Consider the following 24,476-nt stretch of genomic DNA (forward strand, 5'->3'; position numbering starts at 1 on the left):
GAGGAGGCCCGCACACAAGTGGTTCTCCCTCTCCCTTATCTCATCAACCCAAAGCTGCCCCTCCTCCTCACATCCCGAGCCCTCTGCCCTCATTGCCATAGGGACCGTTGCCCCACAAAAACCAAACAAAGCTCACCCGGTTCCTTTTAGGACTTTGAAATAGAAATAGCTGGCGAAGGCTGCCCTGAAATTAGTCCTGGCAAAGTTTATCTGCCTGTGTCATCTTGTTATCCTTACCCTCTTGCTAATTCTCTCCCCATTTCCTGTAAGTTTCCATTATATATTGTACCATGGTCTGAAATTAAGCCAGGTAGAGATTCCTTTGGTCAACAAGTACCGTTTTTCATGGGCTTATCAGTGGTGCACACCTTAGCCTGGCTTCAGTTGGCAGGATTGTTTGGTGAGATGGCTGCACTAAGAGGAGGCAAGTTTAGGCAGGGAGTGAAGGGGGTGATTTGGAGACTTGTCTTGGTGGAGGCCTTAGTGAGCTCCGGGAAGAAGCACAGGATGCCTGGGACTTGGGAGGGTGATTCAAGGAGATAGGTAAAATCACCTTTTGACATTCCTACCATTACCCTAAGAAAAGTCGGGGGGGGGGGGCGTGGAAAATGATTGTTTCCTTCCGGGGTGGGCCATGTGCCCCAGTTCAGGTCCTACTGTGTCCCACCTGCCGCCTGCCAGCCTGGCACCATCGCGTATTGTTCTGCTGGGGAATCATATTCTGAGTTCCGAAAGTCCCACTCACAAGTAGAGCTATTTCTTTTGCAGTTCTAACAGCATTCATGTGTATTCTTAGTATATAACTGTCATAACCTTTTCAATAAAACGTACATCACCCGAGCCAGTTCTGTGAGCTTTTTCCCTGAGAGCAGCGCTGTCTTCCCCCGGGAACTATGCTGGCCTGTGTTATTTTAACATTTCCAAAACCCCAAAGCAACAACACTGGAAAAAGTCTGTGAGTGATTCTGCAAAAAAAGGATTTCCAAGCACCTCTAAAGTTAGAAAAGAAATAACCCCCATGCCATTTCTGAGAAAGAGTTCCAAAGAGCAAGTAGGGGTAAATGTAGCCTAACGTTTTAGTTCTTCCTCCAAAAAAAATCAGTGGGTGAGTTTTCCTGTGGAAAACCCTCCCTCCCTTTCCTCCCCTTCCAGTATACTGGGCTTGAAAGCATGAAATTAAGGATTCCTTCTCCCCCCGCACCCCGCCCCAGCTTTATTGAATATAAGTGATATATAACACTTTTAAGGTGTACAGCCTGATTTGATACACGTATGTACTGTGAAATGATCGCAGTGAGGTTTGTTAGCACATCTGCCACCTTACATAACTACTATCTTTTAAGGACTCTTTAAAGTGAACTGTGGGACTTGAACCCACCTGTCATCCCGTTTGTAGAGCATCTTCAGGTTCAGCTGTCACCGTGCCTGCCCTCTGCTTCCTGCGTCCCCACCTCCGCTGCCCGCTGCCTGCGCCCAGGACAGACCCAGTTGATGCTGGTCGTCCTGGTGTAACCGGCCGTCCACAATTGTGCCCTTTCTCCTTCTCAGAACCCTCCTGGTTTACATGATAGCTCTCATGGCCGCCCATCTCTGCCTGAGTTGTGGGCAGGTTTGGGGGAGCAGATTTGAGAGTGGGTGGCATGGAAGGGAGACTTCCTGAGGACGTGATGATGTGGGTTCCGGCACAGACCAGCCTGCAGATCAGCTCAAGTGTCCTCATTATGACACAGCGGGGCTTCCTGAGGAGGGGACCAAGGGCCAGCTGTCTCCCCTCCCAGCTATAGAGCTGCTGTTCCTTTTCCTCCAGGCTCTTCTCGGCCTCTCCTTGAATTGCGGTGGCATCCGTCCGTCCTTCGCTTCTGCCCTCTTGTTTCACAATCTTCTAGCTTTACCCCCGTCATCATCTTGTTGATTGTGAAATAGACCATTACTCCCTTTAGATGTTGTATTCTGCTTTTGTCAAAAGAAATGAGAAATTCTTGTCCCTCTGACTTCTCCATTATTACAGCGGGAAAGGATATGACCCCAGACTTTCAAAGGATGTCTTTGCTTTACCCCTGTGTCTGGAGCCACACTTAAAGGAAGGTTCTGACTCAGGAAACCCCCGGTCCACTTCTGCTTTTGTGTGACCAGAATCTGGTCAGAGTTCTGTCTCCTGGCCTCACTGTAAGAGAGACAAAACCCCAAAGGGTTCTGGTCTTCACTGGTTGACATCCTTTGTAAGGTGCACTTAAGAAATCACCAATACACGTGCAATTCTGTTGCTAATAGAGGCATGTGTGTGCATGCTCAGTCACTAGTGTCCGACTCTCTGTGACCCCATGGACTGTAGCCCATCGGGCTCCTCTGTCCATAAAGGCATGGATTGCCATGCTCTCTCCCAGGGGATCTTCCCCAACAAGGGATTGAATCCGCGTCTCTTACGTCTCCTGTATTGGCAGGCGGGTTCTTCACCACGAGCACCATGTGTGTCCCCACATTTCCAGGTTGTTGGGGGAGCTCTGATCTGGGAATACTCACCGCAAAGCATGCCATTGCCACATCCAAGTTTTATTGCGTTAACTGAGCATGTGAAGTGTTTATATGTCAAAACTTAGATAGGAAACTTCACGTACGGGATTTCTGATTGAACACCGACGAAGATGCCAAGTTAAATAGTCCATTGGAATGAAACAAATAGTTCCCCTGGGACTCAGCCAGAGAGAACAGCCAGCAACTTCGGTCTTCATGGCCTTGCCTGGGTCTTAGCGGTTTCTTTTATGAAAGTCAAGATAGGGATATTGGCAAGGCCACTGAACTGGTGACCATCAACTGGTTTCTGCCCCCACCTCCATGATTCTGAAACTTCTCCTTGCTCTTCTCCCTTGGGAAGGGGTGAGTGGGAGTGGGTGGAAGTGGCATTGACATGTGACTGGGGAGGGACTTCTGAGTCCTGTCCCAGGCCGGAGTTGCAGGAAATAGACCAAAGTACCCTCCACCTCTCTCATACTCCCCTGGGTTAACTGCCAACAAACAGCAAAAGAAAACGCTTGTTCATGTCTGTAAAACCAGAGCCCTTTTACTTGAAAACATTTATTTTAAAAGGATAGCTTTTTTTTTTTTTTTTTAATAAATTAAAAACAGAGGTCACAGCCCTTGGAAAGGACACAGCCTACAAAAATTTTCATTTGGTCTGCATGGTATGTTTATTTATTATTTTTTAATATGAATTAGTTGTCAGCATTTTAAAAATAGGCAATTCAAATGAAATTTTAGAGCTTCGGTTTCTCTTAAAGGATGAGGCAGTCGGCCTTTTCTGGGTCAGTCAGGAGTTGACTTCGCCCGGGTGGAAGTTGCTCCTCTCACTGGGCCCGTGGACTCTGGTTTGCCGCAGTCTCCACCACTCTCTGCTGGTTCTTAGACAGATGAGCCGAGCGTCACTTGTCACCTGTCAGCGTCCCTGCGCTATCATTTGCTTTTCTCTTATACCTATTATATCACCGGTCTGGGTCCCATCGGCTTTTGCGTTTGAGACCCCTGACTTAAAATAACAGTTCCTGAGTCAGAGAAAGACAGATATCGCATTATGTCACGTATATGTGGAATCTAAAAAAAGTGATGCAAATGAACTTGTTTATGAAATAGACTCACAGACTTAGAAAACAAACTTATGGTTACCGGAGGGGGAGGGGGAGAGGGGTAAATTAGGAGTTTGAGATTAACATATGCACACTACTATATATCAAATAGGTAAACAACAAGGACCTGCTGTATATATAGCTCAGGAAACTATATTCAGTGTCTTATGATGATCTGTAATGGGAAAGAATCTGAATAATACATCTCTGAATCCCTTTGCAGTACACCTGAAACTAAACACTGTATGTCAACTATACCTGAGTTTAAAAAAATGGTAAAAAAAAAAAAACCAACAGGTACTGGATAGAGCTGTGATTAAACCAGCATAACCTGGCTGTATTCCCTCATTCATCAAATAATCTCATGAGCTGTACGTTCTTCTATTACTTCAGCTCACACCTTCCTAGCCAGTCTTCAGTTTTACCCAGGACTGGGCAAGGGTATTCTGTTTTCCACGTAACATTTATTTTCATGTCTGTCTTCTGTTGTAAAATTCCATATTCCTAACTTGCTTGGCCTTGTCGAATGTCTGATATATGAGGCACGTTTATTGTGGTTATAACCTATGTCTGCAGCCTTGGCTGGCGTTTGTAAAAGCAGTACCTCATCCTCCAGGGACTGGTCCATTTGTTTCCCCTTTGGTGGGGCTCCAAGTCAGTGGCATGGGTCTTGCATTGACTGGGGTCCCCACATGGCTGCCAGGAGGTGTGGGGAGTTGGGATCTCACTGTTGCCCAAGCATTCTTACTTCCAGGGCGGCATAGCTGGCACAGCCTCTGAGGGCCTCAGTAGCAGATGCCTGTCAGGCTGGGGGCTGGAGGAAGGCTCAGGGGCCCCGTGTGTGAGGGCGGACACTGAACGCTTTGTTGCAACTCGACTTGGTTGCAGATGGGCTCTTACTTCGGCTCCTCCTTATGCGCAGTTGACCTGAACACAGACGGCCTCTCCGACCTGTTGGTGGGGGCCCCCATGTTTTCTGAGATCAGGGACGAAGGGCAGGTCACCGTCTACATCAACAAAGGAAACGTGAGTACAGAGCTGGGCAGCGTGTGGACGGGGTGAGGGAAAGAGACGTTGGCCCGAGGAGTAGTGACTGAGACCCATCACCCAGAGGAGGTGAACAGACTTGCTTCCTACCTTCAAAAAGCTCTGTGTTTCATCTATGCAAAGTTATATGCACTGTGATGACTGCGGACACACAGGGGTCCAGAAATATTCAAATGACTAGCACTGAGTACTCCTCGTGTACCAGGAGCCGTTTCTCTTGCTTCCTGTGAATGATCTCAATGACATGTGCACATGATATCAGGGGGTCCCCATTTTTCAGGTGAAAAAACTGAGGCTCAGATAGGTTACATCAGCTGCCCCAAATCACACAGGTAAAAAGCGGTGGGGCTGAGATTTGAAACGTGGGCAAACTGACTTTGGAGTTAGCATGCCTCATCTCTAGGTTATGCCACCTCCCTGGGAGTATGTACACAGAGAAGCCTTCTTGGAGGACATGATGGCTGGAAGGAACCTTGAAGAAGAATAGGAGTTAGACAGACAGGTGGGAGTGGGCTGGGAGCTGGGCAAAGTAAATTGATGTGTGAGGCAGTGGGACCACAGTTCAGCATGGTGGGACTTGGATGGGGGGTTAGGTGGGGACAGCACAGTGGCCACGGGCTGTAGTCATGATGTCCCTTAATCTACAGAACTGTGGAAGGAACACGGCTGGGTCAGAAAGCTGTCTCTGCAGCACAGTGGAGGGTGGGTGGGGGCAGAAGCTGAGGGACTACCGTGCACCCGTTGGGGCAAGAGACCAAAGAGAAAGCAGAATCTTTTCAGGATCTAGAAGAAAGAGTATTCAACATGAGGGAAATGGTTCAATGAACAAATCCTGTGACCACCAGCCTTTTAGCTAACTTGAGAAAATGCTTATGAGATAATCAGTGACAAAGCAGGATAAAAACTGCATACACAATCAACCTTTAAACATATACAAAATACAGACACGTGCACCCTAGTATTCATCGCAGCACTGTTTATAATAGCCAGGACATGGAAGCAACCTAGATGCCCATCAGCAGACGAATGGATAAGGAAGCTGTGGTACATATACACCATGGAATATTACTCAGCCATTAAAAAGAATTCATTTGACTCAGTTCTAATGAATGGACAAAACTGGAGCCCATTATACAGAGTGAAGTAAGCCAGAAAGACAAAGACCAATACAGTATACTAACGCATATATATGGAATTTAGAAAGATGGTAACAATAACCCTATATGCAAAACAGAAAAAGAGACACAGATGTACAGAACAGACTTTTGGACTCTGGGAGAAGGTGAGGATGGGATGTTTTGAGAGAACAGCATCGAAACATGTATATTATCAAGGGTGAAATAGATCACCAGCCCAGGTTGGATGCACGAGACAAGTGCTCAGGGCTGGTGCACTGGGAAGACCCAGAGGGATGGGGGTGGGGGGGAGGTGGGAGGGGGGATCGGGATGGGGAACACATGTAAATCCATGGCTGATTCATGTCAATGTATGACAAAAACCACTACAATATTGTAAAGTAATTAGCCTCCAACTAATAAAAATAAATGGAAAAATATATATATATATACAAAATACATAAAGTTAGTAACAGATCTCTCTGGGTGGTGGTGCTTGGGTAGATATTTAGTTTTATCTTTATACAAATACAATGTAATTCTTTCATAATCAAAAAAGTTAGTAAAAGTGTACTTTTAAGCTGTGACCACGATGTTAAGTTAGTTAAGTTATCCTCGTTGGGAGGGGGTGGTGGTATTAAGCTAAAGCTAGGTGGGCAAGGGGAAAGAAAGAAGGGAAGTTATTTAAAGAGGAGCCAGGGGATGTTAGAGCCTTGGACTTTCTTGGATGTTTGCAAGCTCTTTGGGAAGATGCCTCGTGGTACCTGTTGCAATGACACCTGCTTCTATACTGACCTTCCAGGAAGGGAGACAGGGCAGGCATGGGGAGAAGTGAGACAGTCGTTATGGAGATGAGAATGGTCAGCATTCAGTGGCTGCCGGCCACCGTGTATGCAGGAGACTGACTCAGTGTTTGCACGGGTGTTAACTTGTCAGGCAATAACGTGACCAGCCCAACAGCCCCAGGGCATGGAATCTATGAGCAGGATCATTCCCCAGACCTTCTGCAGGCATATGGCTCCCACACAACCTATGGCCAACCAATGTTTCTTAATGCCTTGGGATTACCCGAGTACCAGGGTATTCTTATTTCTGTTGAACTTCATCCTATGTGATGAAAGATTTCAGGGCAGTGTGGAGCAGTGGGAAGCACTGGTGACTTGCCCTTGAATGTTGGTGTTCCCACTGACACACATAGCCTGTGCGATGTGGACAAATAGCCTGAAATCAGCGGCTCATTTTGCTCATCTATGAAGTGGACAGAGTCATAAGGTCTTCCGTGTACAGTCACTGTGTGATTTAAATGAGGGTGTGAAGATACAGTGCCTGGTACATGCCAGGAATCAGTGTTTCTCCTCTTCACCACGCTGATGGGAGGAAACCAGCACGTATTTGTGTTGTGGGGTGGGGGTTTCACTGACTTAAGAAATCATCACATCTTTAGTTTTTGAAAGGTGTTTGTATATAATGGAAAAAAAGGTTTAGTCATAACGAAAGCTTTGGAATGGCTTGTGGGGGTACCATTGGCTCTGAGTGCCTCTACCCAGGAGCAGGGTTAGACATTCTCGTGCCTCAAAACATTAGATTGTGTGTTAATACTCTGATGGTCACGTGTCAATGATTTGGGGGCAGAGTAGGTGTGGCCTTGACTGTTGCCATCACCACTGACCCTGCCTTCCGTTGGTTGGTGTTTGCTCAAGAAACACAAACCAGATACGAAAATGGGCACAGTTTTGTGTCCTGTTATCACCGCCTTCACCCCTTAACCAAGGACTACTGGGTGTCAGCTTTTCTGAACCTGAGTCCCTCTGTCAAGATCACTCATACATGCATCCTGCGAAACAGCTTTATAAACTTGTACCAAAGGCACAGGAGATCAGAAATGAAAATATGTATTCCTTTAAAACAACTTTGGGGATGCTGTGGGGAGAGGAGACCGTGAGGACAGGCAGGTAGGCAGGTAAGTAGGTTGGTGGAGCGTGTTAGGACTGGAAGAGGTTCAGTCATTGGCCAACAGTGTGTCTCCTTCCCTCTAAGATGTGTCTCAGGTGATCAGAGACCCCCAGGGTGCCCAGGTGGGAGGGCCTTCTTTTGCCCGTGGGTCGGGGGGACGTCTGGGTTCCTGGGATTCTGCCCAGGTGTTTCCTGTCCGTGGGTGTGCGGCAGGGAAGGGCGGCATTCCCAGCTCTGCTTTTTCATTCTTTTTTTGGTTGTTCGGTTTGTTTTTGTTTTGTTTTCCGTTTTCCCTCCATCCTGTTTCCCAGGGAGTCCTGGAGGAGCAGCTGACCCTGAGCGGAGACGGTGCCTACAACGCACACTTCGGGGAGAGCATCGCCAGCCTGGGCGACCTGGACGATGACGGGTTCCCAGGTCAGTGAGCTGGCTTCTGTCCTCTTACCTGGCCCTGCTGTGGGCACTCCAAGATCTACCCGCCCGAGGGAAGGCCCGTCCATGCTCTCAAGGCAGAAAGTACCTATGAGACCATGTTTTCCATGTAGACACAGGGCTGAGCCCTGACTCTGATGGAGGTTTGCTTCTGTGAAATCCCTGCCCGTCAGCTCAGCGCATTAGGGGCTTCTGTAGCGGCCAAGTCTGAACCAGCTTCCTCTCGCCATAAACACTTCTTGTTTCTGAGCCTCTGATGTTCCACGATGCTCTGAGAGCATGCTGGGCTGGCTGAAGGTGTATGTTTTGTGAGGGGTGGAGGTGTGTATGCACGACCTCTAGTTCTCTTTGGCCTGAAGTTCTATTTTGGTCGGTTTAGTACTTCCTCCCATTGCCGTATGTGCCGGGTTCAGACACCAGGACAGGTGGGGGCCACGTCACTGGTGGAGAGGGCTGAGGCGGAATGTGGAAGACGGGCCTCAGGCAGGCATCCAGGCTCTTTTGAAACCATAATTCCACTGGCCGTAGAGGGCTTCATTCAGATATTGGGGACCTCTGCTTGAGGTTGGGTGGGTGATGCCCCTCACCCTTGACTTCCCATCTCTAGACACATGACTTTTGTTAGAAGCAAATTGAAGAAAGGGAGAAAGATCTCAGCTTTGTCTCAGGAGTTGTCAGTTTGTGAGAGTAACACAGTTTTTTTTTTTTGTTATTTTTTTCTTTATAAAGTGAATACCGTTTTACATAATTTCCTTTACCCAAGGATAGAGTTGACTTTCTCAGCTATGCAGTAACCATTGTCTATGGAACTCTCTTTTCTGATGGACAGACATTAGGGTGTGTGGTTGATATTCACATTCTTTTATTGCACAAGTTAATAATTTATCCTGTGAAGATGAGGTAGAAATTGTTCTGGTACTAAACTCTTCTCAGCTTCTATAATTTTCTTTCTACTTTTTTTTTTCTGCTGCTAAGAGATCGTGTGCCTAGTTTAATGCCTGAACAAGTAACAATCAAGAAGTCTCTAGACATCATGCGGGAATTAGAGAATCCACTCTTACATTATTCCACATGGCTTTTTTAACCCAGAACTGCTTTTCTTCCCCCAGATGTGGCCATTGGCGCACCCAAGGAGGATGACTTTTCGGGAGCGGTATACATCTATCACGGTGATGCCAGGGGAATGGTTCCTCAATATTCCATGGTAATTGGCGTGAGAATGTCTTGGTCGCTGTTCTTACATTCATTCTACAGACGCATACAGCACACAATATTGTTCCTGCCTTCACATTCACCCCCTCCAGTGAAGGACACAAACCACTGATACTGCTTCTTAAATCTGAACATATGTATAGACTCCTACGTTTGCTCATATCTAGGGAGGCATTCTGCCTATAGAAGATAACATCCAAATTCTTTAGCCAGAGTTAGAGTGGTTTATTTAAGAGGAGGCTTGCTTTTTCTTGTTACTGCTTTGTCAACCATCGGCACTGAGCCAACGGATTATCCTGTAAAATATAACCTAGAAAGACAATGGTCCATGGAGGAGGGACCTGAAAGCTGTCACTGGGCTGTTGTCACAACTGGCATTAAAACTGTCAAAGCCCTGGCTTCTTTCCCCTGGACTTGCGAATGTGGAAGTGGTGAGTTCTGGTTTTTTTTGCCTGAAGTTCAATCTTGCTGATGGTGTCAAGCCTAGCCCCTGGGAAAAAAGGAAGTCACTTTCTGGACAGAAGCATGATCAGGATGTTTGTGGATGTCTGCGTGTAGAGTGGCACAGGCCTGGGTTCTTCTCCCAGTGGGTCAGCAACAGAAAGGAACTGAGCGCATGTTGAGAAATTTCCAATCAGCCCATGCTGATTTACTGAACATTTATTACTTTCTCGCCCCCTTCTACTCAAGCTGACACTTGTCGTCACCCAGAAACTTGCCTCATATCTTGAATATTGGGAAGAAAACAAAACTCTGAACTGAGTCCTGTTCTTATAAAATGTTCTGTAAAATGAAACAGGAAGTATCGAAACCTGTCCGTGTGTGGAAGTCTCTAGGTAGGAAAAGGCTTTACAAGTTGATTTTAAGGGGCAGTACCTACATGTTAAGTTCAGTGTGTACTTTCCTAATTGTGCTTCCTGCAGCAGATAAGAGTCAGCTGATGGAGGGTCAAGGGCTGGTGGGTTGGCTCCCAGTTGCGCCCAGGTGCCCTCTCCTGGGCGTCCTGCTTGGCTCTGTGATTCCTGCAGGAGGCAGATACCGAGGGAGGTGCTGGTGAGAGCAGGGACGCTTCCTGAGTGCCTCCTCTGCTATCTAACCTTCAGTCCTCATCACAGTCGTGTGACATGGGCACCTTTGTCATCCACCTTTCATACATCAGGTGACTCCAGCCCAGGGAGGTGAACTGACCTGCCCATCGTCACCAGCTAGGAAGTAGCCACTGAGACTTTGCCAGTCTGACTCCCAGCCCTGTTATTGCAACCACTGCCCTTAACTCCATATCAGAAAAAGGAATGCTGAGGGAAGCTCCATTGGAAAACAGAATTAGGGAAGCTTATTTTGCTGGGAGGCATGTTTACTCCGAGGGGCCTTCATCTACATGGACCATCCTGTGTACATTAGAAATTAGTAAATCCGACTCTTTGCGACCCCATGGACTGTAGCCCACCAGGCTCCTCCATCCGTGGAATTTTCCAGGTAAGAGTACTGGAGTGGGTTGCCATTTCCTTCTCCAGGTGATCTTCCTGACCCAGGGATTGAACCAAGGTCTCCTGCATTGTAGGCAGATGCTTTACTGTCTGAGCGACCAATGATTAGGGCGAGAAATGAGTAATGGTGGGAATAAACTCCTAGAGGATTCAGCCGATGTGGCAGGGGGAAGAGGGCTCCGGGAAACTTGGGGGCCACATCCGTCCCCAGGGGCTGCTCTCCTCTGGGTCAGGGGGCTCTGTTCCCACTGTCACAAGCTGAAAGTCATCCAGGTAATAGCCATCCTTGGGCAGCCATCGAGGTCACTCTCCACGCTTCCTCCTGGAAGCTTGTTGCCGGACCTGGGAAGCTAATTGCACAGAGAGGCGATTACAAGTTGAGAGACCCCGCTTCCCCTCCTCCCGCGGCCCTCCCGTGTTTTGTGGTGTTGCTGGGAGGGATCCCTGCAGACAACTGAAGTATACATTTTGTGGTCAGCGCGGATTGTCTTTATAGGAAGCAGGGATCAGCAGCTGGATCCGTCCTGCCTTTGTCAGCACGCAGCCTGGCTCGTTAGCTCTAACAAAGAGAAGTGGTTTGGGGCTCTTTAAAAAAAAAACAGAAAAGAAGCAACTGGTGATTACACGTTTCCAAGCTCCTAATGTATATGTGATAAGTTTCGTGATTTTAAAAGAAGAACAAAATCCTTTAATGCCAGATTGTCCAGGGCCCAGGCTTGGACAGAGCGGGCATTGTGTGGGTGAACTAGAGGAGGAAATCAGAAACAAGTCTGGGCAAGGGGGTCGCTTTTCTTTGGCCCAGATTGGTATTATTTCTGCTGGATACATTGTGAGATCGGGGTCTGAAGTTCTTCCATATTACTCTGTAACTCATTCCTCTTCCTCGAGTTTACCATGAAAAGTGTTGATTTTAAGATCCTCCTGTGCCTTTCTCAATTTGAGAGCCCCCGGGGCATGTCCCGGCGGCCCCTGTGATCTCTCTCCTGCCATCAGGACACCGCATGTAAACCTGGTGAAGAGGAGGTTTCCCAAGGCTCCTGGTTTTCATTTAGAGTTATTAGCACCAAGCGGACTTATCTTCCTGGCTTTATGGCATAATGGCCTGCAGATGTCTGTGGGATAACTTAAGCCTGCATCGCCACCCCCAAAAGGACCACCCCTTCACTCTTCCCCGCTTGTCCCAGCCACAGCATACCTCAGAAATGCAAACTAAGGGCAAGCTGCTGCTCACGACATTGGACCTCAGAGCGAGATGCTCCGTTTCAAAATGTGGCTTTTAGGAAACACACAGACCCACGTCCATGTTTGCTTACACAGAGCCACAAGGGAACGTAGGGCTCTGTCTCTTAGCAAGATACTTTTATTCAGTGTTTCCTACAGTGCTCTGATTTTTCTTAACGCTTGCACACTTCCTGTTGGATGGTTTCACTGAGGTGGCAGGAGGAGGGTTATTTGCAATTATTGGCTGCTGGGGAAGTCCGTGCTGTCTCATATGTAGGTCCTATAGAAAAACCCCGTCCCCATAGTTGTGACTTCTTTGCACGAAGGAAAAGGATAAGGCAAGAAAGTCCCAAGTGGGCCCCGGGTGTGTGTACACTTGGTTTTGACATGGAGGCTGCTGTGTGGCATGGATACAAAGCATTTCTCTTGCCATCCACAACGAGGACCCTGGGAGGGAAGCCTCACCAGGGAGGCTGTTTAGAGAAAGGGAAGAAAGAAGAGGCCAGACCCCAGAACATGGCACTTTCCCGATTCGGAAAGTTTGGCATCTTTGCGTGGAGTGTGCCACACGAGCATGAGTGTGTGACGAGGGCTGGGTGTACAATAAATATTCCCGAACCAGTATGGCATGTGTTGTGTTAGCACAGGTTGGACTTAATGACGAAGAAGAGATGAGTACCGATGCTGGTGTGGCCTGATGGCAGAAGAGCTATCAATGCTGATTGGTTGGTTGAAGGGTGCCTTTCAGGGAGGCTTCAGGGCAGCTTCAGCTGACTTTTTTTTTTTTTTTCCAAATTTCCTTCAGTTTACAGAAGATCCAGGGCCATGGAGTTTTAGATGTACTAGGTAGAGCTGTTTCGTCCTGTCTGCGATGTTCAGGAGCCTGTACATCTTCTGGTTGGCTTGATGGAGAGGTGGTTTCCACGCGGTCATCTTTTCTAGGTAGATGTGTTGATTCCTGTCCACCTAGGACTGGGCTCACATGTGCATCTTAGGAGTGTTCCATGTTTAGTACATGTTTAGGTAGAGAGATGTGAGGAAAATGTGTTCTGAGGATTCCAGCCAGCTACCCCTGTATAAAAACAAAACAGGTCTTCCCTTAGAAACGGCAGTTGGAGCTTCATCCAATACATCACAACATGAACACACTCATCTAGGTGGTTTGTTCATTAGCACCGAACTTAGAAAAAGTTGTAAATGGTGACATTTGATTCAGGCAAGTACTAATAAAGGAGTGTGGGGTCTTCAACTGCCTGCTAAAACCCCCAATCAAATTCAGATTACAATTTTTTTTTCTTTGACCAACTTCAAGACCAAGTGTCTGAGAGAAGCTGGGCTAAAGCAGTCACAGGTTCTTATTTGTGACTGTGCTGCTTCCGGTGGCTCAATCTCCCTATTATCTGTTGCAGAAGCTGTCGGGGCGGAAGATAAGTCCAGTCCTGCGGATGTTTGGTCAGTCCATATCGGGAGGCATTGACATGGATGGAAATAGCTATCCTGGTAAGCTATTTTTCTTGAAAGGCACATGAGATAAGCCAAGATAACCAGTCTGGTAAGTGTGGTCACATCTACTTAGGCTTAGAAAAATTCACACAGTAGAACAGGGTGTTTTGCTTGGTGTTTGCTTTTTAAGATGAAAGTAGTGTTAAAATTAATTTTTGTTTTTCAGTTTTAAGATGATCTGCTCTGAAGGGTTTAAGTACCAGGAGGGTGGATTTTTGCAGTGATTTCCATGGCAGCAAGTCTTTCTGATTAAGACAAAAAGCCCTCTCCACATTCAGAATATAAGGAGTGAACCCTCGTGTTTTCTATAATATTTGAGCATATTTGGAGGTGTCTTCCTCTTGATAGGGGAAAAGGAACGACCAGCCACCCCCCCAAACACACACACACAAGACAAGCATTGAAAGAAACACTTGGAGCAGGAAGAAAACCATGTCCGTCCCCTGACACACAAAACAGACCTTTGCCATTCAAGGCTGGTCAGCTTGTCTTTGGGGTTAATTAATGCCTTGTGGTGGTTGAGGCTAATTGAGTAAAAAATGTACGATTTCAAATCCCAGTCCTCAGTCATATCCGGTTTAGGTGAAATTGACTGGGCAAAGGAATAGTGGTCCCTGTGCTGTTTGATGGGGATGGAGTAGGCAAGGTGAGGAAGCAAAGAGACCACATGAAAAAAATCCCAAATCATCGTGGAATTCAGAAAAAAAAAGTCCCTGAAACTGTCATTGTGCTAGCTTAAGAAAATGTTCCTTTCCACTTAAAATGCCTCAGAAGGATCTGTGAAAATGAATACAGTTCTATACAGGGTACTGAATTTCAGAGTTTCCCACAGACAGGAGTTTTGATCATCCTTGTATATCTATGGAGCCAGGAGGAGTGGGAACAGAAAAGGGTCAGTTTTGAGGTCTGTTTCCCTCATAGCTCAGTTGATAAAGAATCCACCTGCAATGCAGGAGACCTGAGTTCGATCCCTGGGTTGGAAAGATCACCTGGAGAAGGGAAGGGCTGCCCACTCCAGAGTCTGGCCATGGACTATACAGTCCATGGGGTTGCAAAGAGTCGGACACGACTGAACGACTTTCACTTTCACTTCTTCACTTTTCCCTGTAGACCCTCCTAGGTCTTTTTATGTTTGAGAAAGCAGTTCTTATTCTGGGCAATTTGTGACTGTCCATTGGTTTAGCAATACTGTCTACTGCTTCCCTGTGCAACCTGCATTATAAAGTTACCCCCATAGGTAGTTAGAGATAGAGGTGTCTCCCCTTTTTACAGACGAGGATGCTGAGCCTCAGAGAACTTAGGATGCCAAAGACCACGTTGTGGTGTGAATGGGGACTTAGGCTGCTCCTCTATATTTGCACAGTGAGCGAGGGTGATCACACTTCACAACACACGTGGATTTCCTACCTTGCAGTTTTTCATAAGAGAAATGGTCAGTGCATCAGATTCTTTTATATTCAAATATCCAGGCAATTAAAAAAAGACTGTTAGAAAATAGCAAAATTAACAAGCACACCCAAGTGCAGAGATTTTAGCAGTCCTGCAGTCCATGGATACGCTCTTTGTTTTTCCTAATTGAGGGCATTTGTAGATGTAGGGATTCAGATGCTCTTGGGTTAAGATGCTTGGTTCTGTAAGTAGTCATGGGGACTGCAGGGCTGAAGGGTTTTATTATACTTGAGGGGAGAAAAGGCAGAGAACTGTTGGATAAATGAACAGTTCCTAAATTAAAATTATTTAGGAATAAACATTACCAACTGACACTTGTCTTGATTTATGGTTGGCCAAGTATTTTCATGAGTTTTCTGATTTTAGTATCTGATTTAATTCATTTAATAACTATTATATTGAGCAAGTATGTAATAAATGTGTTCTGATTTAAATATTATGAAATGCTGTCAGCTTTTGAAGAAGACATTGGGGATCATTATCTCCATTGTGCAGACAAGGACACAGAGAGTCTCTGTGGTCACGTAGAGTGAGGGGTGGAATGGAGACAGTTCTCAGGTTCTGCAGAACCTAGAGCTTCTCCCAGGAGTCATTTAATTCCAAATGCCCCCCCCCACCCCTGCCAAATCCCTGATGTCCAAAAGAAATAATGTGAGCCTCTTATGTAATTTAAATCATTCTAGTAGCCACATAAAAAATGATATAGAAAGAAACAGATGAAGTTCATTTTAATAATGTTTTATTTAGCCCCATGTATCAGCATATTATCATGTCAGCATACAATTAATACAAACATTTTTTATTAGTGAAATAGTTAATATTTTTTAGTACCAAGTCTTTGAAATCAGTTTCTGTCTTAGACGTACATCTCAGTGCAGACCAGAACCCTTTGGGGTCTTAGCCGCCACACCTGGCGATGGGCTGCCATACACGGCAGTGTGGCTCTAGCTCCTCCAAAGCCATTACAAGCCCCTGACCTTGAGACTGGCCTCCATCACGTTGGAGCACCTTGACAGCGGGTGGGTGAGATGGGCTTCAGCAAGATTCTAAATCTGTAAACTTGTGGTTTTCAGATGTAACTGTTGGAGCCTTCATGTCGGACAGTGTGGTTCTCCTAAGGTGAGATGCTTCTCTCTTTCCTCTTGGTTCTCTGTGAGTGAGGGATGGAATTTGGTTGGGGGGCGGTGCAGGGGATTCATTTATCATCAGTCAGCAGTCACTCTGCCCTGTTCCTTGCATGCGGAGGTGCTTGGTAATTGTGAATGCTACCTTTGTTTCCCTATTCTTGTTATCCTGTATCCCAGGGTTTCCAGCTGGTGGGCCTTGAGTGGCTTACGTGTGTGAGGATAGCATCCTTGGAGCTTCTAGGCAGAGGTTTCAGCCTTTTGCCGTGAACAACCCTTCCCGTGGATGTGCTACACATAAAGTGTCATTTTCCACGGGTGCCATGACCCTGCCCTGTCCCATGCGTTCATCCCTACTTACACTCGTCACCTCCACTTCCCCACCTCCTGGTCCCCAGCCCCCAGGGACTGGGAGCCTCCCGCCCCCTCACTCTTTGGTGACAGCAGAGGGTGAGGGGCTCGAGTTCACTGTGAAGCCCATGCCGTCTGGATACCTCTTACAAAGGCCAGTGGGCTGCCGTCCCACCCACGAACCCTCTCCAAGTATTTCTGTCTGTGTGAGTCAGAGGAGGCAGAATTACACTTTGGAGTGGGAGCCAACTCTTAGGTTTTGTTAACAACCTGATTGCAGAACTTTCTAAAATAGGCTAGTAGGATCTTAGAGCTGGAAGGGATCCCAGAGGCCATGGAGTTCCACACCCTGGATTCCTCTCATTCAGCAGGGCCTTTCTCTTGAGTCTCTACCTCAGGGCTACACAGCCTCCTCTGGAAGGAGGGACCGCCTCAGATGGGGGCTTAGGAACTTCTAAGGGAACCAGTTAACTCTAGGTAATGAAAAACATCAAGTAGTTCAAGTTACTTGCCTTGCGCACACTTACCCACAAAGGCTGTTTGCAGGCTTTGTCAAATGAGCAGTAGCCAGAATTGTCTTTCAGAAAATCCATGGATGATTTACATTTTCAAGATTGAGTGTAAAATTCCTGAGTCAGGAGTGACTCTGTTACTCCAGAGATTCTGATACTTTTAAAATCCACTACTTCTTTATTGAGCACTGCAATGGGCAGAGAATTGTGGGGAAGCATAATGTTTAAGGCATTCTGAATCAAGGGGATTAGTTAGACCAAGCCATAAATACATCACAAAAAGTCATCAATATAATGCAATAGGTGATAAGTGCTATGTGAACAGTATAGATAATACATATTCTAAAGATTTAGTAAAGATGATAACTACCCTAAGAATGGTCTAAACAGAGATTTGGATTATATTTTCTTATCAGATACCTAGCCTTAAGGGCCTTTAGCTTTCAAGTTTTTTTTCTTTTTCATTCTTTCCTTCTTTAATTCCTGAGAATTGATTTAAGATGGCCAATCATGTTGGAAAGAAATGAATAAATTTAATACGGCATCCTCTCCCCCCGCCCACATATTACATTGTTGAAGAAGCAGAATAGCCTTGAGGTTGAGAGTGTAAACTCTGGGGCCAGGTGGCCTGGGTTTAGACCCTAAGTCTGCCCTTAGGAGGTGAATTTCCTGAGCAAGGCTGGTAACCTCTGTTTCAGGATGGTCACCTGTTAAAAAGGCAGTAGTGCTCACCTCACTGAATATCGTAAGTTTTTATGAGAGCTCAATGAGCTAGAACAGTGCCTGGTTTAAGTGCTCAATTTTATGCTGTGCTCAGTCATGTCTTACTCCTTGTGACCCTTGGAGCTGGCCAGGCTCCTCTGTCCATGGGCTTCTCCAGGCAAGAATACTGGAGGGGATTGCCATGTCCTCCTCCAGGGGCATGGATCTGATCCTTTCCTTTCCATAGGGTTGGATTTCTCCTTTATCACCCCATTCCCTGTGTTGGCGTTTTCTCGGGTGGAACAGCTTTCAGGGCCGCAGATGGTTGTGGTTGGCCTTGAGAGGCCAAGGCTCCAGCTGGTGGCCTTGCCAAGTCGTTTTCCCTCTGCTCACTCTTCCGAGCAGTTTGCTCTGGCTTCTCCGCATTCCCCTTGAATAAAACACATTCTCCGGCTGCCGTTAGTGGAAACCAGGCCCTCTCCAAACCAGGAGCTTCTGGCTTAAGGCGTATCTTATGGGTTCTGCATTTTCATCATCCTTGTATTTTATAAGCTTGCAGCTGTGAGCTCCACCCCGGAGGGACTTGTCTTCTTCTGTCCTCTTTTGTGAGGGACAATGCTCTCCAGGGATTTCTTCACACGTAGGTGTAAATGTAAAGCCAGGCAGTTACACGTGGATGGGAGACCCCAGACCCTGGCCTGGCATGGAGGGTAGAACCGGATGAGGTTGATGAACTCTAACAGGGACGGGTGTGGAGTCCACAGAGGAGAACACCTGGGGGCATTTGGAGAGAGGAGTCTTTAGGACCAGAGCCGGGGTCACCGGCTCAGACGAGGAGGTCCGCAGACGGCCCTGACAACCACGGCAGGGGTGCCTAGGGGTCACCCATTCCCTCATTCATCTGCTTCTGTGCATTGACCTGTTGAGATGCAGCTGGGTGTCAGATTTGGGTGTACTTCATTGTTGTTCAGTGGCCAAGTCATGTCTAACTCTTCGTGACCCCGTAGGCTGCAGCACACCAGGCGTCCCTGTCCTTCGCTATCTCCCGGACAAAGTTCATGTCCATTGAATCAGTGATGCCATCTAACCATCTCATCCTTTGTTGTCCCCTTCTCCTCTTGCCCTCAATCTTTCCCAGCATCAGGGTCTTTTCCAATGAGTCAGCTGTTTACATCAGGTGGCCAAAAGTATTGGAGCTTCAGCTTCAGCATCAGTCCTTCCAATGAGTAGTCTGGGTTGATCTTTTTGGATTGAACCTGTGTCTCCTACACTGGCAGACAGGCTCTCTACCACTGAGCCACTAGGGAAGCCCTGGGTGTACTATGGAGAGCAACCAACACGGTTAATAATAAGACAGTTGTCATTTGATAAGTGCTTACCCTGTGCCAGGCACTGTCTAAGCCCTGGTGTGTAGTAATTCCTTGCTCTTATTGCTTTTCGCATTGTGGTATAATCTGCATATAATTGAGGCAGACACTTGATGAGTCTTGCCCAGTGTGTACACCTGTGTAACTTCTACCCCCATCAGGATGAAGAGCATTTCTGTCGCTCCAAGAGGTGTCCTCTTGCCTCTCTCCAGTCACACTCCTCTCCTGACAATCACTCTCCTGATTTCTGTCCCCCTAGATCAGTTCTAGAATTTCATATAAATGGAACTAGACTGTATGCACTCTTTGGTTTCTGGCTTTTTGCACTCAGCGTGATGTTTTTGAGATGCAGCCATATTGTGGGTTGTACAGTGTTTTTCCTGGTACTGAGTGGTGTTCCATTGCCTGAATAGACTGCAATTGTTTGCTTTTTTTGGAAGAATATATTTGAACTCTTTTTTCAAAATTTTGTTTTTGGCCACACTTGTTTTTGGCTTATGGGATTTTACTTCCTCAACTAGGGATCGAACCTGTGTCCTTGGCAGTGAGAGTGTGAAGTACTAACAACTGGACCGCCAGGGATTCCCCTGCATTTTGACTCTTAATCTTCTTAACAACTCTGTGACAGAGATATTGTGATTAGGAGCCTCATTTTAGGGGTGAGGAAACCAAATGACCTGGAGGTTTTATCAGTTTAAAAAAGGAGGCAACTCTAGGTTGTGGCAAATGCTGTGAGGACAAGAAAGCAGGGTTACATTGTCAGAGGATGCCCGTGTCACGCTCAGTAGAGGCCAGGTAGGGTGGGGTCTGCATCTGGTTGCAGGTGGCGGAGAGGGGTCAGTGGTACCCTTGCTACGGCAGGCCTGCAGAAGTGAGGGGCCAAAGTCAAATGGCCATGGGTGGGTGAGAGGAGGAGAAGCGAGAAAACAGTAAATCTTACCGTCTTTCCAGAAGCTTGACTGCAGAGGGGGAAGTGGGAATGGCAGTGGTTCAGAGAGGGTGTTTGGAGGGTGGGATTAAAGTGACCCTCAGCTTTAGCCTCATCTGTCTGAACCTCACCCTCACCCCCTTCCTTTCTCGGGGCCTGGAGAGGTTGAAGAGGTAGAAGGGAGGAGGGGAGGTGGAGGAGGGATTAGGAAGGTGAGGAAGGGAGTGTCTGGTGTCCGGACTGTGGGTGGGGAAAGGGCTCAGTGCAGGATTCAGTTTGTGATGTGGATGAGGGTGACCACCTCAGGTCTCTTCCAGGAGTGTGACGGGCTCAGGATGAGCAGGGAAGGTTCCAGAGACGAGGTGGGGCCCCTCAGAGATGGAGGAGCAGGACGCCCAGGGGACCGGGCAGGTTGGCACCCTTTGATGAGGTGCTGCATGTGGCTGAGCAGCAGTGAGCCGGGAGTCTGGAAACTCTGGCTGATGAAGCTAAGTGGGCATCCCAGGCATGACTTTGCTGACAGGCAAGTAGGGATAGACTTGGAGTTACCTTAGGGTCTTGGAGGGACCAGAAAATGGAGGAGGGCCAGGAAACCATGCCTATGTGTGCATGTACCACACACACACACACACACCCACACCACACCACGCACACACACGACACACATCACACACACCATACCCACACACCACACTTACACACACCATACACAGCATGCCTGTTCTGCTGTAAGGGGGAGAGTCAAGAGCCGTGTAGGTTAGGAATGCTTTGGGCTGCAGTTAAGAGAAAACCTTTCTGAGGTTGGCTTTCAACTACGTGGATGTGAATTGGGCCTCCCTTGTGGTTCAGCTGGTAATGAATTTGCCTGCAATGCAAGAGACCTGGGTTCGATCCCTGGGTTGGGAAGATCCTCTGGAGAAGGGAAAGGCTACCCACTCCAGTATTCTGGTCTGGAGAATTCCATGGACTGTATTGTCCATGGGGTTGCAAAGAGTCAGACATGACTGAGTGACTTTCACTTTAAGATGTGAATTAGCTCCCTGGAGTGATGGATTACTTTGGGGATGGTTAGTGGTCTAACACCTTCACCAAAGGTGTGGGCTCTTTATCTGTCCTCCCATCTCTGCCATGCAGGCAGCACTGACCCCACAAAAGGCCAGGGTCACCGGAGTAACATCATGTCTCAGGGTATCCTGCCTGGGTTTATTGTCTACCTGGAAGTGAAATACCATGATCAAATTAGATATCAGAATTTAAACTGAGAACTATCAGAAAGAAGTATTCTATGGATTAAAGATGTCTGTATACACACACACACACACACACACACACACACACACATATTATGGCATATTACACAACTACAGGAATGAGTGAAGTAATGGCATTTATCACAATAAGGATGGTCCTAGAGATGATCATACTCAGTGATCAGACTCAGATCACACCCAGACAGAGAAAGACAAATCTCATATGATATCACTTATAAGTGGCAGCTATAAAATGATACAAATGAACTTATTTACAAAACAGAAAACAAACTTAATGATTACCAAAGGGGAAAGGTGGGGGAAGGGATAAATTAGGAGTTTGGGGCTAACATATACACACTGGTAGATATAAAATAGAAAACAATGAAGACCTACTGTGTAGCACTGGGAACTCTACTCAATATCTTATAATAATCTATAAGGGGAAAGAATCTGAAAAAGAATAGACACATACGTACATGTGTTTAACTGAATCACTTTATACCTGAAACCAACCCAACGTTGTAAATCAACTATACTTCAATTTAAAAAAAAGCATTCCAGCCACCAGCTTCTTTTAAAGTCTCAATGCATTAGCGGTGTTACCCTTGGGTACCCCTCTGCTTTCATCTCAGCCCATGAAACCCAGTCTCCCGCCCCTACCAGGGTGTGGGCTGGCCCAACTCTGCCTTCAGGAAGTTTGTTCTCTGGGATTAGCTCAAGAGGGCAGGTCCCGTGTTAGGGTGACAGGCTTCTGGTGTTATGCCATGGAAGGTCGGAGGAAGTGATCAGAGAGGCTTATGAAAGATTTCTGGGCTTTTCCTGGTGCTGAAACAATACTTGGAGTTGAAACAAAAAGGTTTGGGGGAACTGATCTGACGGATGTTGCAGGGAGAGGTGCCTGTGAAGGTCCCAGCTTGTCATTTCAAAGGATTATGTGGTTTTTTTTTTTTTTTCCTTTTAACAACCCTCATCGAAGTCCTTTTGTCTGTACTGCTCACTTCTGCTTCCTGCTCACCTCGCCTTCCTCTGCCAGGCTCTGTCCCGGGAGGAGGAAGCAGGCATTTCCCCAGCGAGGGGCCCTGGGATGGTGGGAGGGGCTGGGCTGCTTCTGAACAGTGACCTGGCTGGACATGTGCTAGGCCGGTGGCGTCTCACAGAGTGGACCCCAGCTCTGCTGGTACCCCTGTCTGTTTGATGAAGCTTCGGCCCCTCCTGTCATTTTCGATTCCTTGGACTAGAGAGGTTTCATTGAACAGGGGTTGTTGTTGTTGTTTTAAATTTTTATTGGAATATAGTTGATTCACAATGTTATGTTAGTTTCAGGTGTACAACAAAGTGAATCAGTGATACATATACATTTAGTTACTCTTTTAAAAATTTTCTTCCCATATAAGTCATTACAGAGTATTGAGCAAAATTTCCAGGTGCTGTGTAGTTAAGTCCTTAGTAGTTATCCGTTTTATATATTGTAGGGTCTTTATGTCAGTCTCAATCCCCCAATTTATCTTTTTGCCCTCTTATCCCCTGGTAACCGTGTTTGTTTTCTATGTCTGTGACTCTGTTTTGTAAATGAGTTCATTTAACAAGAGTTTTTGAACACCTGCTCACTAGGGAATATCAGGATGAATTCAGCAGGATCCCAGCCCTTGGAGGGCCTGTAGGCTGATGGGATGAATTTGGACATGGACAGTGGGCTTAGTTAGTAGGTGAGGTGAGGTGTGGACACAGAGAAGGAAGAAATCCAAGTGCTAGGTTGCTAAGGAACACTTGAGCATCTTCTAAGGATGAACCCAGAAGGAAGTTGGAAACCCGATATTCGATTTCCAGGCACTGCTGTTATCTGAATTCCGTTAGACTTGCAGCTGGGTCTGCCCATAGTTCCTTTTTACTTGTCACAATTGTTCTTCTCTTAACCCACATCTCAAGGCAGTGCTGGCAGTAGTGAAATCCCCTAACTCCATCTGGGCCATGCAGTTCCTTGCTTCCTTTCTTCTTCGAGGTTTTCCTTAATGCTTTCTTTTCTCTGAGTTGGTGTTGGCCCTGGCTCCCATCTGTCTTGTCCCCCTGGGCGCTCTTTGCGGGATCATTGAACACAAGTGAGGTCATTGTTCTCAAGCTGCTAAAGCCCCTTAATCTTGTTATATCACCCCCGGCGGCGTGAAGGCTGGGGCTCCTTGGGGGTAAAAGGGTCTCTTTGTGAGGCCTGGAGGGGAGAAGGTTAAGCCACAGTTTAGGTGAATCTTCCCTCAGCAGATGTTTGCAACCAGAGCAGAATGGTGTGATTCACTCCCTGCTTCTAATAGGGGGCCCCGGGGGAGTCCCCGGAAGGCCAGCAATGATGTCCATCCATCAAGCATTGGAGGGTGGTCCTTGTCAGTGATAGGAGTGTGCCTATGTTTATTGGGTTTCACTTGGTCCAGCTATTAGGCAGGGTGATTTCTTCAGCTCTGAAATGCTTTGCTGTTACCAGCTGGGACCCCATTCATCAAGGTCTTTTAGAAAAAGTACTTAATTAATTGATGGGAGTAAACAAAGAGGGAAGGTTTCTGGATGGGACTTTGCAGTTCATGGCAGTAATGGCAGTAAATGCATTGGGGGATTCCTGCTTGTGTGTCTGTTTCTTGAGTCACGGCATCCCCCTGTAGGGACACCTCTTAAATCTGTTCCTATCCTCCTATTAAAATGGAAATCAAAAGTTAATTGGTGAAATTTTAAAATAATCTCCCAACATCTGGTGGTTCATTTATGGCTTCAACCAGATGTGTTTTGTTAACAACTAGCTGACCTTCATTATTGGGAAGATAACTGTTCATTTATTGGGAAATAAGCTGAGACACCAGAGAAGAGGATTTACAGAGCACCCTGGCCATTTTCTCTCACTCAGGCTGATTCATACTTTGCTTAGAGGCTGGGCTGAAGCCCTGGGATTTTTCCTGTCGGCTTAGTTCTAATTTGGTTCCTCCTGACCCGTAGGGCGAGACCCGTCATCACAGTGGATGTCTCCATCTTCCTCCCCGCCTCCATCAACATCACGGCGCCTCAGTGTCATGACGGCCAGCAGCCTGTGAACTGCCTGAACGTCACTGCCTGCTTTAGCTTCCACGGCAAACATGTTCCGGGAGAAATAGGTAACACACAAGACCAAGTCAGGGCTCTGCATAGCCATCCTAACTGGTGTGGGCTTGTGGGATCATGGGCAACCA

At 46.9% G+C, this 24,476-nt stretch overlaps 1 protein-coding gene across 1 annotated transcript in view; it reads left to right on the top strand.

Annotated features, from left to right (window-relative positions):
- ITGA9 (integrin subunit alpha 9) overlaps positions 1-24,476 on the top strand; it is a 347,247-nt gene that overhangs the window by 59,808 nt on the left and 262,963 nt on the right. Inside the window, exons 9-14 of the mRNA XM_043885509.1 lie at positions 4,506-4,643; positions 8,044-8,149; positions 9,274-9,368; positions 13,494-13,584; positions 16,110-16,155; positions 24,247-24,401. Coding sequence (XP_043741444.1) covers positions 4,506-4,643; positions 8,044-8,149; positions 9,274-9,368; positions 13,494-13,584; positions 16,110-16,155; positions 24,247-24,401 — 631 coding nt within the window. The remainder of the gene's footprint in view (positions 1-4,505; positions 4,644-8,043; positions 8,150-9,273; positions 9,369-13,493; positions 13,585-16,109; positions 16,156-24,246; positions 24,402-24,476) is intronic.

Source organism: Cervus elaphus, chromosome 24, assembly GCF_910594005.1.
Source record: "Cervus elaphus chromosome 24, mCerEla1.1, whole genome shotgun sequence".
Lineage (NCBI taxonomy): Eukaryota > Metazoa > Chordata > Mammalia > Artiodactyla > Cervidae > Cervus > Cervus elaphus.